This window comes from Lagenorhynchus albirostris, chromosome 12, assembly GCF_949774975.1.
Source record: "Lagenorhynchus albirostris chromosome 12, mLagAlb1.1, whole genome shotgun sequence".
NCBI lineage: Eukaryota > Metazoa > Chordata > Mammalia > Artiodactyla > Delphinidae > Lagenorhynchus > Lagenorhynchus albirostris.
In genome coordinates this window covers 12,341,592-12,358,972 of record NC_083106.1, presented here as the reverse complement: position 1 = coordinate 12,358,972, position 17,381 = coordinate 12,341,592, and the positions used below count along the sequence as shown (strand labels likewise).

Genomic DNA, 17,381 nt, shown 5'->3' with positions numbered 1-17,381 from the left:
TTCAAACCATGCTGAGGACTCAACCCCATGCGGTCTCTCTAAGATCAGCGGTCAAACTGGATTCCTTTATGTGAGCACGTGTTTGCAACGAGAGAGGAAAAGGACCAGAAGGAACTTTCTGTAGTGCTGGCAGCCACTCGCCACCAAGTGGCTACCAAGCACTGAAATGTGGCCGCTGAGACCGAGGAACTGAAGCTTTCATTTTAATTGTTGAAATAGACACTGGTGGCTAGGGGCGGCCATACTGTTCAATGCAAATCCAGCATGGCTATTTTCATATAAGTAAGATTATAGGATAATTATCCATGCACAAGCTCCTGAAACCAATCAAAGTGTCGTCTTTCTTTTTGGAGACAAATCGGATATTGGACATTGTTCTTGCGCCGATGTCAGAGGAAAGATTTCAACCAGTGACAGTACCTGGACCAGAGGCGGCTTCCATCGTAGGTTTTTCAGGGGGGCGGGAGTGAAGTTGAAGGAACTCGTGGGCCGCTTCTTAAGCAGTAACACAACTCCTGTAGGATTCTCTCTCAACTTTCTCACCAGATTTTTTAGCTGCCATCCCACCTTCAAGGAAAGAAAATGAGGAGAGCGCACTTGCTCATGAATAACGAAAACTCAAATCCCTATGAATTTATCTCAAGGAAATCAGCTATGAGCAAATAGGTAGACACAAATCTGTTCATCCTGGCACTGCTTAAAATTATGGAAAATTGGATATAAATTGAAAAATTTTTAAATGCATGCAAAATGGTTTAAAAGTTCTAGAGGGGAATATGAAGTCGGAAGTCTCAATGAACAAACTCACCACAGTTTGCTGATTGACCTGAATCACTTCATCACCGGCGTGAATCTTCTGAGATCTGTCTGCAGGAGACTGTTAGAAAAAAACAGAGAGAGACCTGTCATATTTTTTAAACCTACTTCTTTCTGCTTCTATTTCTTCTCCCTTCTTTTTTCTACAGAAAACGAGCAATGGAAATATAATCTTCTCAGGAAACGTTACACAGTGTACTTGAGTTCCCTCAAAGTACACAGCCTGTAGAACTTGGCATTGGGTACTGGTGTTCTCTCTTCTACTAGCAGTTTGTTATAACAGATAATCTGTCAGTTGGAACAGCCAAGGTTCATCTAACCTATCGTGAAGAGTGGGACGCACTGTCCACATAATGGGCTGATCAAAGCCATTGGTTCATCTAAAATGAGACTTACCTACATCTCTATCAAAATTAATCTTGTAAAAGCCAACCAACTGCTTAACGTGGACCAACTGCTTAATGTGTAAAGATCATCATGTACCTCTGTCCTACCGTTTCCTTTTAAGCAATTATTAAAACTAAATCTTACTTTTACTTAAACTTGTTTTGCATGTTATCATAATGCTATTAACATAGAAAGATAGTGACAACAGAAAATATTTCTTTAGAGAAAATTTAAAATTTTGCATTTTCAGGTGGAATTCTAAGTGCATGTGTTGTCACAGTACCAAAACAAAGTCCAGGCTTTGTTTCTCTCAAATAATAGTTTGCTACAAATTTGCAAATATTGATACAAATATATATAATCCACATATGTGTGTACAGACAGATAAATAGATGTAACCTGTCTGTCAAATATTTTCCCATAGTTTCTGGTTCACTGAATCAAACTAAACTCTTTATGTTTAAGGTATTTCAGATGATTTTAAAAAATGGTTAGAAAAAATTCTGCCAACAACCTTTACCTAAGCCTAAGATATCATTAGGTTTATTTTATGGAGTTTTGGGAACACTGAGATTCAGTGTTAAATAACTTACTATGTGTCCAGTGTTATGGACACATAGTAAGTGAAAGATGCAGAATGTAATTTTATGCTTATTATGTGGTTTTTAAAATTAAAATAGTACCTTAAAACTTTTCCCCTGACAAATTATATGTTGAAGTGATTATTTCATCTTAAAAGGAATCTGTGCCACAATTTCATCTCAAATTTTTTTCTCTCACTAATATATTTTTCAGACTTAAACATTCTGGCATTTAGTTGTACGTGAAATTTGAAAAATATTTTAGAATAAGAGTAATGTCTAATCCTTCCTAGAAGTATAAGTTTATTATTATTTAATTGCAAAAACAACAAATGCATGGAATAAAATAAAACAGAACTATGTAAAAAAAAGATATTTCCTATGATCAAAAGAGATAGAAAGGATTAAACTTTAATTTCAAATTATAATCAAATGTTGTCTAAGTCAGAGTGTTTTATTTTGTGATTTACATAGCTGACTGAATCTTCAATTTACAACCATCCTTTAAAAATAGCATCTTTGAACACAGTGATGGGGACAGCAACTAAACTCAAGACACCCTTGCTGAATTTTCTCACTCAGCTGTTGTGGTAGGCTCAACAAAGAAATGAGCAAGTTAAAAAAAAAAAAAAAAAAAGAGACGAAAAAAAAGAAAGGAAATGAGCAAGTACTGTTAAACTGTAGAAACAGTCTCTTTGATTTACCTAGGGCCAACGTAAGGCATAGGTAACTATAACAGTTATTTTTGAAAGCATTTAACCTGCTACCATAACAACCAGCAGTGCCTCACCTGAGAGACTAGCATCGTGGGTACCACAGGGAGATGGCTTGTCTCAAATCTCTTCTACTGAAGCACTTCTTAAACAAACGAATGTATCAAAGCTCCTTTTTGCCCCTGGTGTCAGATGCCTAACCCATGGTTACAGATCAACTTTAGTAAGTCGGATCGTAATCAGTCCAGTCCAGTTCATCTTCCTGGGCTGGAGATTCTTCTAAGGTAGCTTCACTTTCTAAAAGATGGCCCTGAGGCCAGGAAGTCCCTGTTTATAGATATGCAATCTAAAAAACAAGCCCCGGTGTCCTGAACTGACTTCCCTTCCTAAAGATCCTCTCCCATTCATTTCTCAAATATCCTACCAAGTGATTAAGAGTTGTGCTTGGCAGAACACTGGTAAAGAGAGCCTGATAACCAAAATTCTCCCTGGGGCAGTAGCTCTTGCTATCTTCACCATGTGCCGGACTACTGAAAAATGATGCTTGTTCTGGTTTGCTGCAGAAGAGTGATGACCTGGAGAAGAGTGCATCCATTCTTCAGAGGCTCACCTACTTCCCAACTCATTTTGGGGGTGGGGGATAGGAGTACGGATGAGGTCCTATCAAGACGTCTGCCAAGGTCTTGAACAACATCAAAAAAGAAGATAGAGAATCACTAAATCTTGTTAGTCTCACCTTGGAATGATCCTGGCTGCTCAGGTAACCTCCAAAAAAACCCAGAAAAAGTGGACAGGAGGCCTGAGATGACCTGCTGGCATTGCTTCAGCCTGGAGTCCAAGATAGAGGGAATGCAGTTTGGGAATTCTGTCCACGACCACCCCCCAACACTAGACTTGCATTAAAACATTCTGACTTAGGGTCGCTTAAGTCAGAGCGACCTTAAGTGATAGCCAGAAAGCTGTCCTGGAGCTGGCATTTTTCTACTGTCATTTAAGTGTAAAATGTCCAGCATTAAGTGTAACCTATCCAGCCCAAGCCCTCAAGAAGTGGACTCTTACCTAACTTCCCACTTTCATCGACAAGAATTAGAAAGTATCTGGCATATTCCAGACACACAATGAACACAAGGTGATTGACTGAAAGAATGAGGGACATTTTAAAGTGGATTACCGGATGGAAAAAGACAAGTTTTCCCTTTTTTGATCTTTAACAAGATGGAAACCACCTCTCTCTAGGATGACTTGTTTACCATCCTGTAAGGAAGCGGTAGGATCGACCACATCCAGGTGAACCCTGAATCTCTCACCCAGTCCTATATGATCTGGTAGGGATTCTACAGAATGTATCACTTGACGTTTCATTTGATTCAAAGGCAGTTTTGTTTAGTTATTGCATCCTTAAAAGTGGCGGCAGGGGGCAGAGGGGGGAGGTGAGGGAGAGCGGTAGACAGTGAAAGGAAGAAATCTGTGCACCTTCTGCTAATACTATTATAGTGTTCTACATGTTCTTCCGAGATTGAAATTGATTCCAAGACCCGATTGAGTCTGGGACTGCACAGGTCTGGTTGTTAATGCAATCACCAAATTGCTAGACACAAAACTTTAACTCTCTTAAAAACTGAAACGACATTCACTATTCTTCTGAATCTATCCAGCCCCCGCCCCCGCAAAATGTACTGAGTGGTACATGACTCTGTTCTCATTGTGGTTCAGCTAAAATATATATAGTCTCTGATAAGGATAAGGGAGGATCATTTGTTGTGATTTTTTTTTCTTTTGCACCATCCCCAGCCTATAAGGAGAACGTTCTGTGCCATTATTGCCTATTAGGTGATGCGGTATAAAAATTCCCAGTGGTCTCAGTGTATTCTCAGTAGAGCTCAACAAAGAATGCTTAAAGACACTACCATCTTCTATTCATTCATCTCCCAGAACTGCACAATTAATTTATAACTCATTGACTGCCTTAAGCGACGCCACTTTTTTCTTATTACAAAAATCAAGTGTGTGTCACAAACCCTCATCAAAGATCATGCTATTTTATTTTATCAACAGACCTAGCAGCTGAAGCTCAAACTCCGATACATATTTCCACCAGATTAGAAAAGTAGTTGCTAAGTCTCTTGTTTCTTGAATTACTTCCTCTTGTCTTAATTGATTAAATAGTAACTAATTCCATAGACACATGCTTCTTTTCCACAGATGCAGGGAAGCTTTTCAGACATTTCTAGCTTCATATCAGTGTCATTCAAAAGCTAGCCATACTGTAGGTTGCATAAAGAAAGTATTCAATTAGCTCTACTTTTCACGAATTCAAAATGTTTGAGGGGCTAAAGAAAAACCTTTCATGTAGCAGAATTTTCAAAAGGAAGATAACAGGGTACAAAGTCCCTTTCAGTAGAAGCAGCCCTGCTTTTTCTATTCAAAGGATTGGGGAGAGAAAAACTAAATTTCAATATCATGCAAATATTATGAAATACAGCTCTATAAAAAGAATCTTTGTCATGCAAAAATCCCAAAATAGTCACTCTGGTGACATACATAAATTCCATTTTTAAAAAACTATATTTTACACATATGGTCACCAATTCCAGCTCTTACAAGAGGGATTCTCAACAACAAAGAGATCATTGTTTTTCGTATTTATGGGTTAACATTTTCAGGGTGCAAAAATAATAACAATAAACGCAAGGGTGGCGGTAAAAACTGGGCAAGGTGTGTGAACGAGAGCAATAAAGGACAACTTAAATAATACATTGACGACAGCTGGATGAGCTGCATGCTAGCCACAGACATAAACAAAATAGGCACGGTTGCTCCCACTACAGATGAGACAACAGAACAGCACACACACGTTTAAATGAAAAGTATAGGGACTCTGTCAAATCTGCTGGAACATACAATGGTTTTACATTTAATGGATAAGCACTTACATTTTCTGTGGTTCCAGTAATCACGTGCAATCCATCATAGGTTGATTTGATGTACATGCCCTAGAGTGAGCCAGACACATTAACTCATTAGAAATAGAGCCGCAAGTGAGACGTAAACTTATAAAACATTAAAGGCAGTCCCTTCAGAACACCACTCATTTTTCAGTCTCCTGAAACACTGCAAAGCAAGATCTACAGAGCAGGAAGGGGAACTAACCAAGGCGAAATACTGGGGAAAGAAATCAGAAACAAGATCTCTTTGATATTATAATTTGTGTACCAGGCGCACAGAATTTTGGTCTAACTCTGGGGACTCAGAAAGAATGTTCTCAGACCTGTTGAATGAATGAGGCAGTTCAAACAAGGCCGGTCCTCTCCCGACCACTTCTCTGTGTAGTGAGACAATATATTCAGTTAATTTGGTCTCAGCAGTCCCTGCACGGTAACTTATTCAAGCCACTAACAACCAGACCAGGATGTATGAGCAAACACTGTTAAGTAACACAACATAGGAAATAAATTAGAAGCAGGCACTCCTGCATTTTAAGGGGGGGCGTATCGATTAATACTCTCCTTCCTCAAAGGCCCGACAGTCAAACTCAGAGGTGAATGCCTAGCGTGGAGGAAACATCTCTGTAGTTTGACACAGCATGTATAAAAGAGAAGGTTTATTAAACTTTGATAAGATGGGGAAAGAGCAAAGGTAAACAGAGCAAAGAGTAGTTGCTCACCCTGGTACCAATACTGTATTGATAATAACATAGATTCTCCTCAGAAGTCATTTTGACCGTGAACTTGCCCTGCTCAGCAACATACCGCACTCTGCAACGAGCACCTCATCCGATACTAACACCTGCACGGTTCTGCCTGTCCTCTCCTTTCCCATCACTTTCATCGGCAGAGTAACTGGCTTCCCCCTCCACACAGTACTCCTCTTCCCAGAGCTTTGCATGTATAACTTTACCTTCTGAAACGGCAACTCCATTTCTGCCCACGCCAGGCAGTTCTCCGCTTCAATATGTGAATAAACCCATCCCCAGGAAGTCTTCTGTGTGTACTCCATTATAAGCCATCATTTGCTTTGAAGCCAAGCAGTCTCGGTATGTACATTTCTCCTTACCAAGAATGTGGGCTTGTCAACATTTGGTTGATTTTTGTTTTCCTATCTGAGAGCAGAGACTGCCCTGATACCTTCCCACAGCTACCTACACACTAGGCACTCCCCGTCCCCCTTCCCCTTCCCCCCTCATCAATACCAGTCACAGTAGCTGCAGCCACCAATGACTGCACACGTACTATTCGTCCAGCATCTGCACTCAGCATGCATCATCTAATTTAATACATTCAACAACCTTGTGAGGGTTATTATCATTATTATTATTCACTTTTGGCAGACGAGGAAATTGACACATAAAGAGGTAAAGTCACTTGACTGCTGGGATTTGAACCACACTCTCTGACTCAAAGCCTCTAAGCTCATCAATGGGCCTCACAGTTTCCTCACTTAAATTTCAGCAGATTAACCGTATCGGCTGCATGCTAGGTATTTGGAGATGTAGGTACCTAGGTGCTGATCTAGGAATCTACCTGTATGTATTCTCAGGGCCTGTTATTACAGAGCTCATACATTACTTCTAAAGCATTTCTGAACTTCTTCTTAAGAATCATTTCTTTCAGCCAGTCTCTTCTCAGCCTAAGTGGTAACAGAGACTTCAAAGCAGATGTTGTTTCCTACCCAGAGACCACCTTTCCTTTGTGGAAATGTTTTCTATCTCCTTAAATTGCTAAGACCTAAAAATAAAACTGTTAAGACAATTCCTTCGAGATATGAGTATATAGTTTTAAAACAGTATTTATTTTTATACTTTGAAGACATAAAACTTACCAACAGTTCAAGATGGCAAATTCCTAACTACATAATGGAAGACAGTCTAACTGAATTCTACTCTGCAGAATTCTAGTGAAAGCAATAAGGAATTTTAAAAAACACACACACATACACACCAACTTTAATAAATGATGATGTTATTTGAAAATAAACAAGTGTTGTCAGAATTCTTACCAAGCCTTCCCCAGGTTTAATGTTTGGTAAGTGAACTTCTTCCAGACATGCACACTGGCTCATAACAGGATCCGTGGTAGATCGGATTGTTTTATCACAGATGCCATTTAAAACCTTGACCTAGAGTTGGAGAGGCAAACAGGGAAGGTTCAATCATTAACCAAGTTTATCTCCGGCTGAATTTTTTTTTAATGCACTTCACCTATCATCTTTAGCTCTGGTTGTGATAATACTGCTCAGTGAACACATGGCACTTGGGTTCCACGTTTGCAATGTGTGGGAATAGTGCCACTATTTCAGCTTTGCTTAAAAAGTGCACCTTTTATATTAACTCGTTTACAACCACTGAAGCGCACAGGCTGGGCAGAAACCCCCTTTCAGCAGTTAAACAATCTTGTATTCCCCAGCCATCTGTGTGGTTTTTTAGGATTGCTCACATTCTCTGCATACCAAATGCAGAGAACGTAAAAAGATATATACTTTTGCCTGCACCTTTTTTTTTTTTTTTTTTTTTTTGCAGTACGCGGGCCTCTCACTGTTGTGGCCTCTCCCGTTGCGGAGCACAGGCTCCGGACGCACAGGCTCAGTGGCCATGGCTCACGGGCCCAGCCGCTCCGCGGCATGTGGGATCTTCCCGGACCGGGGCGCGAACCCACGTCCCCTGCATCGGCAGGCGGACTCTCAACCACTGCGCCACCAGGGAAGCCCTGCACCATTTTCTTTAAAATAGATTTTATATTTTAAACAGTTTTTAGGGAAAAACTGAGCAGAAATTAGAGTTCTATATACTTCCTTCCCTACCCCAATACAGTTCCCAACACAGTTATATTATTATAACAGTTAATAATAACAAGATTTTATTAACATCTTGCATTAGTGTGGTACATGCGTTACAATTGATCAACCAATAGTGTTACATTATTGTTAACTAAGGTCTGTAGTTTACATCAGGGTTCACCCTCTGTGGTGTACAGTTCTACGCGTTTTCACAAATGCATAATGTCATATATTCACCATCACAGTATCATAGAGAAGAGCTTCACTACCGTAAAAGTTCCCTCTGCCCCACCTACTTGTCTGTCCCCAGTCCCCTACTATGAACCCCTGGCAATCACTCATCTTCTCACTGTCTCTATAGTTTTGTCTTTTCCAGAATCCTATATAGTTGGAATCATACAGTATGTAGCCTGTTCAGATTGGCTTCTTTCCCTTAGTCATATGCATTTAAGATTCCTCCATATCTTTTCAAGGCTTGATAGCTCATTTCTTTTTATTGCTGAATAACATTCCATTGTCTGGATGTACCAGTTTGTTTACCAGTCCCCTACAGGCCATCTTGGCTCCTTCTAAGTTTTGGCAGCTAGGATTAAAGCTGCTATGACATTCTGTGAAGGTTCTTGTGATATAAGCTTCTTTCCTTTGGGTAAATACCTAGGTGTACAACTGCTGGATCGTAGGGTGAGAGTATGTTTAGTTTTGTAAAAAGCTGCCACAGGGTCTTCCAGTGTGGCTGTACCACTTTGCATTCCTATCAGCAACGAACAAGGGTTCCTACTGCCCCACATCTGACGCCGTCATGTGTTGGATTATAGTTATCCTAATAGGCGCAGAGTGGTACCTTGTTACTTTAATTTGCAATTCCTTAATGAAACATGCTGTGGAACATCTTTTCATATACTTATCTGCCAGCTGCATATCATTTTCCATGAGGTGTCTGTTCGGACCTTTTGTCCACTTTTTAATTAGGTTGTTTGTTTTCTTTTTGAGTTTTACGAATTCTCTGTGTATTTTGGCTACAAGTCCTGTATCTGATATGTGTTTCAGAAAACAGTTTCTCCCAGTCCGTGGCTTGTCTTTTCATTCTCGGTGCACTGATGGAGCAGTGTTTTTCATTTTAATGCCGTCTACCTCGTCCGTGTTTCTCTCACGGATCACGCTTTTCGTGTTGTATCTAAAACCTCATCGCCAAACCCGAGGTCACCAAGATTTTCTCCTGTTATTTCGCGGCATTTTATAGTTTTGCGTTTTACATGTAGGTCTATGATTTTTTAGTGACGGCTCACATTCTCTCTGAACGCCAAACACTGAGCAGGTGCAACTGTAGAGACGTGAGGATCCCTATTAAGTGGTCCCCGTGTAGAAATCACAGTGGCTACGTGTGGTTATTTCTCCCGATCAGATTCATCTAACCTTTGAAAATTACACAACTAAGGAAATCAGGAGATTCCAAAGAGTGATTTTTTTTTTCCCAAGGGGGAGAATCCAAGAAGTGACACTTTTTACATTCCTCCAATGTGTTTAGCCTCCCTATTTATGGAAAATATATTTATAGAAGTTTCATTGCTAAATTCCTCAACACCAGTAGGAGGAAGGCCTTATCAAAAGAGCACAGGCTGGCTTATGTCAAAAGGAGGAAGCGATGATGAATAGTTACAGAATGCTCTTTAAACAGTCACAGTACATCTCCCCTCTATCATAAGGTTTTGGCCAAGATTTTTTTTTTAAACAAAATGGTCCTAAAGTGAAATTTGCACATCAGTTTCACCCTGATTAACAGGCTAGTTAGTAATTTAAGTATAATTGTACCCTGATGAAGGGTTCAGAGCAGGGAAAAAAAAGAGTAAAGCAGAGACCCCAATATACCCAAGTTAAGCACAGGAATTTCCACAGGAGTTGGTCTTATTGTTAAATAGTTTTTATTCTTCCTTTTCCACCTAAATTAATAGACTCATATCCCAAAAGCCAATATTTCGAAGCATATCCTGAAATAATTAGCCACCGTACATTTACGTTAATTCATGTGATTCCCACTGTTTTGGGAAAAGGAATTTTACTGTAACTTTTAGAAGGTATACTTACTACAGCCAAAACTTTATCCTCCATTTCTGCTACAAGGCAATCCTAAAGGAAGAAAGAAGAAAATGAAAACTATAAGAGCTAAAAACTTTCAGAAACCGTCAGCTTAGCTCACTAGATATTTCCTGGGGTCCAAGGAGGTCCCTGACACACCTCCCACCCTGCAGCCCGAGCGGTCCTGGACCATCTGGAGGAGAGACCTGGATGGGAGAAGAGGGCAGACAGGAAAGGAGCTGACACTTGACTCCTCCTAAGATTTCCATCTCTCCTGACCCCGGAGGCTAATCACCCTAGGAACCCATCTGACCAATTATTTAATCAGAAAGCCTATAAAAATCACCAGAACTGAAAGTCCACCTATTATCCAGACCGTACAGAGAGCAGGAAGCCAGAAAGAGTCCAAGAAAGTTGACAATGACTCTCCAATGTGACCCCAGGCTGAGCCAGCACTGGGCCAACAAGCCTGGAGTCTTTCGCTCCGGGCCTGCCCATAAGAATAGCTTTCAAATAAGGGCTTGAGTAAACTTAGCCACAGAGTTTATTTTAAGCACCACTGAGATTAAATCAGATATTTCAGTCCTTAATAGATGAAAAGCGTTCAACAAAACGTTCATTAACACACTGCCAGAAAAGTGGTCTTGAGGTATGCTATTGATGACATTAAAGAATGGGCTGGAATGCAAAGCATTGTTTACTCAGCTTAAGAACAAAAGACTCGGAACCGTATGAACCCAGTTAGCTGATGATAGGAATAACCATTGTCCGGTGGAACGTGAAACTCTCAGTTAACCTTCTAAAGCGTACCTACAGCAGATTTCAATCAACACGGCAGAGTGCATGCAGACGAAGAGGGAGATCAAGGAGATTCTTGACAGTGTATTTGGCACCATTCAGTAAATCCCAAACTGGGGCACCCGAAGGAAAATGCGAACTATGATATGTACAGGAAGGATACTGATCAAGTCTGTTGGATTCATCAGACAAAGATGTTCACTTCAATCAAAGTGTCATTTTAGGTCACATTTTACTGCCACTGGGGGTGGGGGTGAAAATGTATGATATTCTATCCTATGTCATTTTATAATCAGACGTTAGGTGCCTTCTTCTTAAAAGGTTTTTAAATTTTCTCTACTAGGTAAAAATGTGGGAAATAATAGTCACTCTACTGCTCCCAAAATTTACACAGACTCTCAGGAAAAGAGCAGCCTAGTGAGAAAACACTTAAAAAAAGGAAACTTAGGAATGTATTTTTGCATGTGTGAATCAGATATAAATTCAAACTCCAGGAACAACTGCTGTAAAATATGAATGATTACAGTTCAAAATTGTGCTTTTCGTCCTCCAACTTGTGCATGGAACTAAACCGTCAACTGCTGTGACGGCCCCTCCCCTACTCACACCATCTGAAGGACAGAATTCTCAAATAAATGTCAACTGTAGCAAAACAGAATACTTACACAGTCTCGTGCTAGAAATAAAACTAATGATTTGTGTTTATGATTTTTCACTACACATCCCAAACGACACGAGGGCTGTCGTCCTCAGGAGGTAATCACCCACCGGCAGAGAGCTCCTGTCCATACACCGGGGCCCACGCACCAAGGTGCATGTGTGACCTCATGGTCGATTCCTTGACGGATCTGAGAAGCCACCAAGAAAATGGGCTCCTGTGGTGATGGAGCCAGTGGGTCTCCACGAACTGTCCAAGGCAGCGTGTGAAAGCGCCGCTTTTTACCTTCCGCCCCCGTGAACGTGGGTTCCCACACCCATTCCTACCGGGAGGAAGCAGCTGCAGGCCTGACTTCATGCTATTTGGCATGAAGGCAACAGAATGGAAAAAAGAAGAACTGGAAGCAAGTCAGCCCTTATGACCCCGACAGCAGGCCTGAGCTTTGTCACATTCCTTGGTCACCTGAATCAGCAGACTCAGGCCAATCAACCTGGCAGAGACCCAGCCAGGGCAGCTAGCAGCTGCCCCTTCTCTGCCACTCTTCCTTATTCTACTCTCTTACTAACTGAGGAGCCTTGGGAGATGGGTTTAACCTCTCCAGAGCTCAGTTTCCTTCTCTGTAAAGTGAGGATGATAAAACCCGTCTCAGAGAACTGTTGAGAATTAAACGTGACAACACACGTCAGGCAGACAGTCCACACCTGAGACCCAACCAGCTCCCAGAAATGGTCTCCTGACTTTCCCTCCTCTGTTGGATGGTATGCTTTCTTTCCACGCAGTTTTTCTGGGCTCTCTGCTGCTCAGCATTTCTTCCTACACTGGAACCCGGTATCTGCCACTGCCTTGTTGTCTCCTGCCAGTTTTCACGCCCTCGCAACTTCAGGAGGACCGATTAAAGAAAGAGATCAGAATCCCTTCCCACCAGGAGACTTCACCTGAAATGACAGCCTGAAAACTGGACGGAAGGTCTATCCACGGACTCGGCGTGGGACGTAAATGAATCGCTTTGCTATACACCTGAAACTAATACAACATGGTGAACTGACTATACTTCAACTAAAAAAAGGAAAGAAAAAAAGTTAATTAGCACGAGGAAGAAGAAGAGTGCTCTTTTCTTACGGAGGAAGAAAACAACAACTGTTTATCCTTCCAGTCTGGAGAGGTACACACTCATCAGAGAGAAGGATGCAGAGAAAGTAACAAGAAAGAGGGGGGGAGAGTGGCAGTATGTGGAACAGAGAAAGAAGAAAGGGACAAACAAACGCCTGTCTTCACACACATGGACACAGAGAATAAAGACTCTAGGAGAACATGTTCCTTGTCACCAGAAATAAAGAGACACAGCTTTTATTCCTTCAATTCTCCGGGAAAAAAAAAAGCAATAAATGGAAAAGGCAGGTTTCTTCCTAAACAGTCAAAAGATCTTTTGCCAAGAAGTTTGGAGAAAAACTGCACTTCTCGCAGTTGTGAGAGGGTGTGAAACCCCTGGCAAATTCAGACTTGCTGCTGCCACGACACCGCACGTGGAAAAAGACATTCCACTCATCCTTCAACTGTGCACACAAATTTTACTACTTCCCAAAGCGACTACGTTCTCCAATTACTACAGAAAACACACGTCCGTCAAGAGCTAAACATGTTTTTCAAACTAAGTTCATAAAATGACATTCCCATATATATTTACACATGGCCAGTCTTAATCCTTAAAAATTGCTCAAATTTAAATAAACTAAAAAGTACCAGAAATCCCAACACGTTTGTTAACTTTGTCGTCTTCTTAAGCCATCAAGTTCGGCTCCAGAAAAGCAGTACCAGAAAAGATTTTTATATTTCCTACTATAGGCTACTATTTCTTAAGTAGGCACTGTGCTATACATATATCTTATTTAATCTTCATAATCTTTTGAGGTAGGTATTACTATTTTTTAAATATTCTATACTAATTCTCTAGGTATAATTTTGCATGAGTAAATGTGGTCACATACATGCTTTTTGTAAAAGAATAAGTGTTTTCTGTTCTTTGGCTTGCCTCCTACATTCTCTCCCCACTTTTCTCCCAGCCAAAGTAAACCCAACTTTTCTTCCAGCCAAAGTAAACCCAACTTTTGTTCCAAATTGCCCACTGTATTTATATATTCCTTTGTATATGAGTTTTCAGAGGTACTGCATATTACAAATACATATATACATACATTTTAAAAAATTTTGGTCACCATTTGTCTTCCTCTTACACTTTTTTTCCCTTTTTTCTTACTCCACAATAACTTGTAGAAATTCCAGCAAATCATCTGGTAAGGTAACTGTTAGTATTCCCGTTTTACAGGTAAGAAAATTGAGACTCATAAGTTTGAAGTGACTTGTCCAATGTCCCAGGGCTAAGTAATGGTAGTGGTAGGATTTGAACCCATAGCTGTCTGTCTCTGAAGCATACGCTCAATGAGCACCAAAAGGAAAACAAAAACAAAAAATAAACACAAATAGAAACAATACCTGTTGTGTCCCTTAAGTTTGGGTTAAGTTTTTCCTGATAAGCGACAAATTCTCAACAGCATATTTGTCAAAAGCATTATCTCATTCGTTGAAACACACATTTAAAAAGTACCATGAATCATGGGCCAGGCATCATGCGGCCCCAGTAAACAGGAGTAAGTGATGAGAATGCCCAGTGGGCACCCTTCTGAGTGGGATCTGTACCCCTGGGCAGCCCCTACCGCAAATGCCAGGACTTGGTGGCTACATGATGAATGCACCGTGATTGGTATCAGACTCTTTCTGTCAAGATTATTTTATGCACCATAGAAAAGAGCTGAATCTCAGAGCCACTTTACTGCTCTGAGCGTTTTCCTAAGAACATGGCCTCAAAAGCATAACGATGAAGTCCCACGTGCCTCAAGTTCAAGGGCTGCTCAGGACTGGACCTTGAACAACAGCCAAACTTCACTCTTCATGTTCCGGGAACAGGCAGAAAGCACATAGCTTTTCAGAACTGCATCTATTTTATGGCATGGTTAGAACTGAGGAAAGGATGTTCTTTACTTTTTGCCAAATCACCAGTGGAAACAAATGTGCAATCACAGAATTTTCAAACCTAGTGAGATGTGAAAAAAGAACAAGTTCTTCCTTACATTTTATGGCCTCAACTCAATTCAAAAATAATTTTACAACAGTCTGCTACATGCCAGTTAATATCTTCCTGGCCTTCACTAAGATGTGAAGGTCTGGCAAATGAGCTGTGTGTGAATCTGACGTGTCACTTCCAAACCAGAACATTTGTCGGTGTGAGAATCACCCAGGTTCTCTGCACCTCTGCCCCAGAGACAAACAACATAAGATACTGGTTGTTCTGTTAGCCTACAACCTGAAGTGAGGCGAGCTGAAGCAGATCCCTCAGCTGACCCATTTGGATGTAGATAATCCAGGAATAAACTGCTGAGGTTTGGGGGCTGTTTGTTACTGAATCACCACCAAGCTCCTCCTGACTGGTAAACCTAACCACCAGAGGTCAAAATGAAAAGAAAATTAACAAGCAGATACAGTAACATATTCAGAACAAAGATTATGGTGAAATGTAGTTACTCCAGAATTTCTATTTAAAAAAAATTAAGTGCGCTAACATTTTAGAGGAAGTAAAGGGCTATTAGCTCAACTATTTTAAAGCAAAAGAAGGTAATCTTTGATGTAAAGGTCACTGGTCATTTTTCACAGAAACTATCGGTAAATTCATCTAACTTAAAGCCCTTCATCTCTCCCCAGCTCTGATGGGGGGAGAAAGAATGGTACTTCATACCTGCATGTAAACCCTTTGAAGAAAAGGAAAAGGGAAAAAAAACTTTTAGAAAACACCAGTGACGTACTGACCTTCTGGACTGTAGTGGTCAGGTCCAAGCAAAGCTGAATGATTTTGTTCTTCGTTATTGAGAAATCAGTGATCCCTGTAAATGGAGCCCTAGGAAGCAACGAAAATGCTCTTTAAAAAAAAAAAGTGGAGAGGATGAACCCACTGGGATCCCACACTGTGTGTTAACAAGCACAGCTACACAACAGGCTGGTTTAAATTGTTATGTAACTGTTTCCTCTCAAGTAACACACAAAATAGGAATCTCAATAGAACAGAGACAGAGAAGTTCTAGATAAAAACACATCCAAAAATGAGGCAAGAGAATGAACATCCCTTCAAAAGTCAACTAACAGCCTTCATACAAACCAATAACCAGTAACGTTTAACCTCAGTAAAACTCAACTTAAACTCTTCTCTAAGCTGAGGTTAATTTGTTCCTGCTATTCACCTCAGGAACTTCCAAAGGGACCCTAAAATGGACCACTGGCTCCAAACTCCTGGACAGGTCCAATGGCAAGGGCAAGAAAGGGATAAAGTTTCCTCTTCCTCAGGCAAAACACTGACTTCTATGCATCTCAGACGCTCCTTTTACAGGACAGTAAGGCACACCCATCACTTACCGGTCCAGCCAAGCTAACAAGGCCTTGGCAGCACCTATGAGCTCCACCACAGAAGTCAGGAACTCATTGGGGGGCTTGTGGGAGGTGTTCCCATCATAGGCTGGACTTTTTCTCCGGCTGCTTATGTAATTCTGTAAATTGTGGGAAGATGCTCGCAGCTTCAGAACCAAGTTTTTCATATTGTCAGTTTCGAGGCCATAATTCTGGAAAACAGAATCAAAGGGAAACATTCAAAACAATCAACAACGTCCAAACTCTCATAATAACCAAAAACCCACTGAGTTACCTGAATAACTCCTATGTCAGCCACAAAACCCTACATGATTTGCTCACAGTGTTGATCTCACCCACATGGGCCACACCAGCCTTGCCTCTGTTCCTCTTGCCTCAGGGACTTTGTCTTGCTAGTTTCTCTTCCCGAAATTCTCCTCCCACAAAGGTTGGCATGGACAGCTCTTTCCTATCACATCCTAATTAGCCCAAATGTCCCCTCCTCTTCAAGGCTTCCAGGACCATCTGGAGCAGTTCCTCATCCTGGGCCCTAGTGACACTGAAAGCCTAATAATTGTTTGTTTGGGTTGGGAGGTGGGATTCCTGTAGATGGTAGAATGTTTAGCTGGCCTCTACTCGTTAGGCATCAGTAGCATCCGGTCCCCAGGTGTGACAAACAAAAATGTCTCCAGACACTGCCAAGTACCTCCTGAGGTCACTCTCTAGCCATCACCTCTGTCATCTCTGAACCACCTTGTTCACTGCTGTCTTTCTAAGTCGGATGCAAGGTCTGTGAGAGCTGGGCTCTGTGTGTATTACTCATGACTGCATTTCCAGGACAGCAGACGTAAAGCAGTCATTGAATGGAGGAATTTCCATCAGATAAAAGTCACACAGAAACAGAACAGCACTGACTAAACATCAATTCACCTGGAAGGTCATTTCCATCTTGTGAGCTTCTAACCTCCGTTCTTTCTGAACAGTGTTTGACTTACCTGGATGCTTTTAAAAATTCCGTTTCACGTGACAATATTGCCCTAGACTACTCTCTTCCAGATAAAGAACAAATCCCAAGTAACAACAAGAAATGACATGTAAATCTGACATGACTCTGGGGGGAGGATGAATTTCAGT

The 17,381-nt window shown here is 41.0% G+C and overlaps 1 protein-coding gene across 5 annotated transcripts in view; it reads right to left on the bottom strand.

Moving 5' to 3' along the window:
- The window catches only part of CNKSR3 (CNKSR family member 3), a 101,315-nt gene that overhangs the window by 13,475 nt on the left and 70,459 nt on the right, over positions 1–17,381 (bottom strand). For all 5 annotated transcript variants that reach the window (XM_060167256.1, XM_060167260.1, XM_060167261.1 and 2 more), the window contains 7 exons: positions 16,257–16,459; positions 15,657–15,744; positions 10,352–10,393; positions 7,493–7,612; positions 5,431–5,490; positions 809–877; positions 421–567 (listed from right to left, as the gene is read on the bottom strand). In XM_060167256.1, coding sequence (XP_060023239.1) covers positions 421–567; positions 809–877; positions 5,431–5,490; positions 7,493–7,612; positions 10,352–10,393; positions 15,657–15,744; positions 16,257–16,459 — 729 coding nt within the window. The remainder of the gene's footprint in view (positions 1–420; positions 568–808; positions 878–5,430; positions 5,491–7,492; positions 7,613–10,351; positions 10,394–15,656; positions 15,745–16,256; positions 16,460–17,381) is intronic.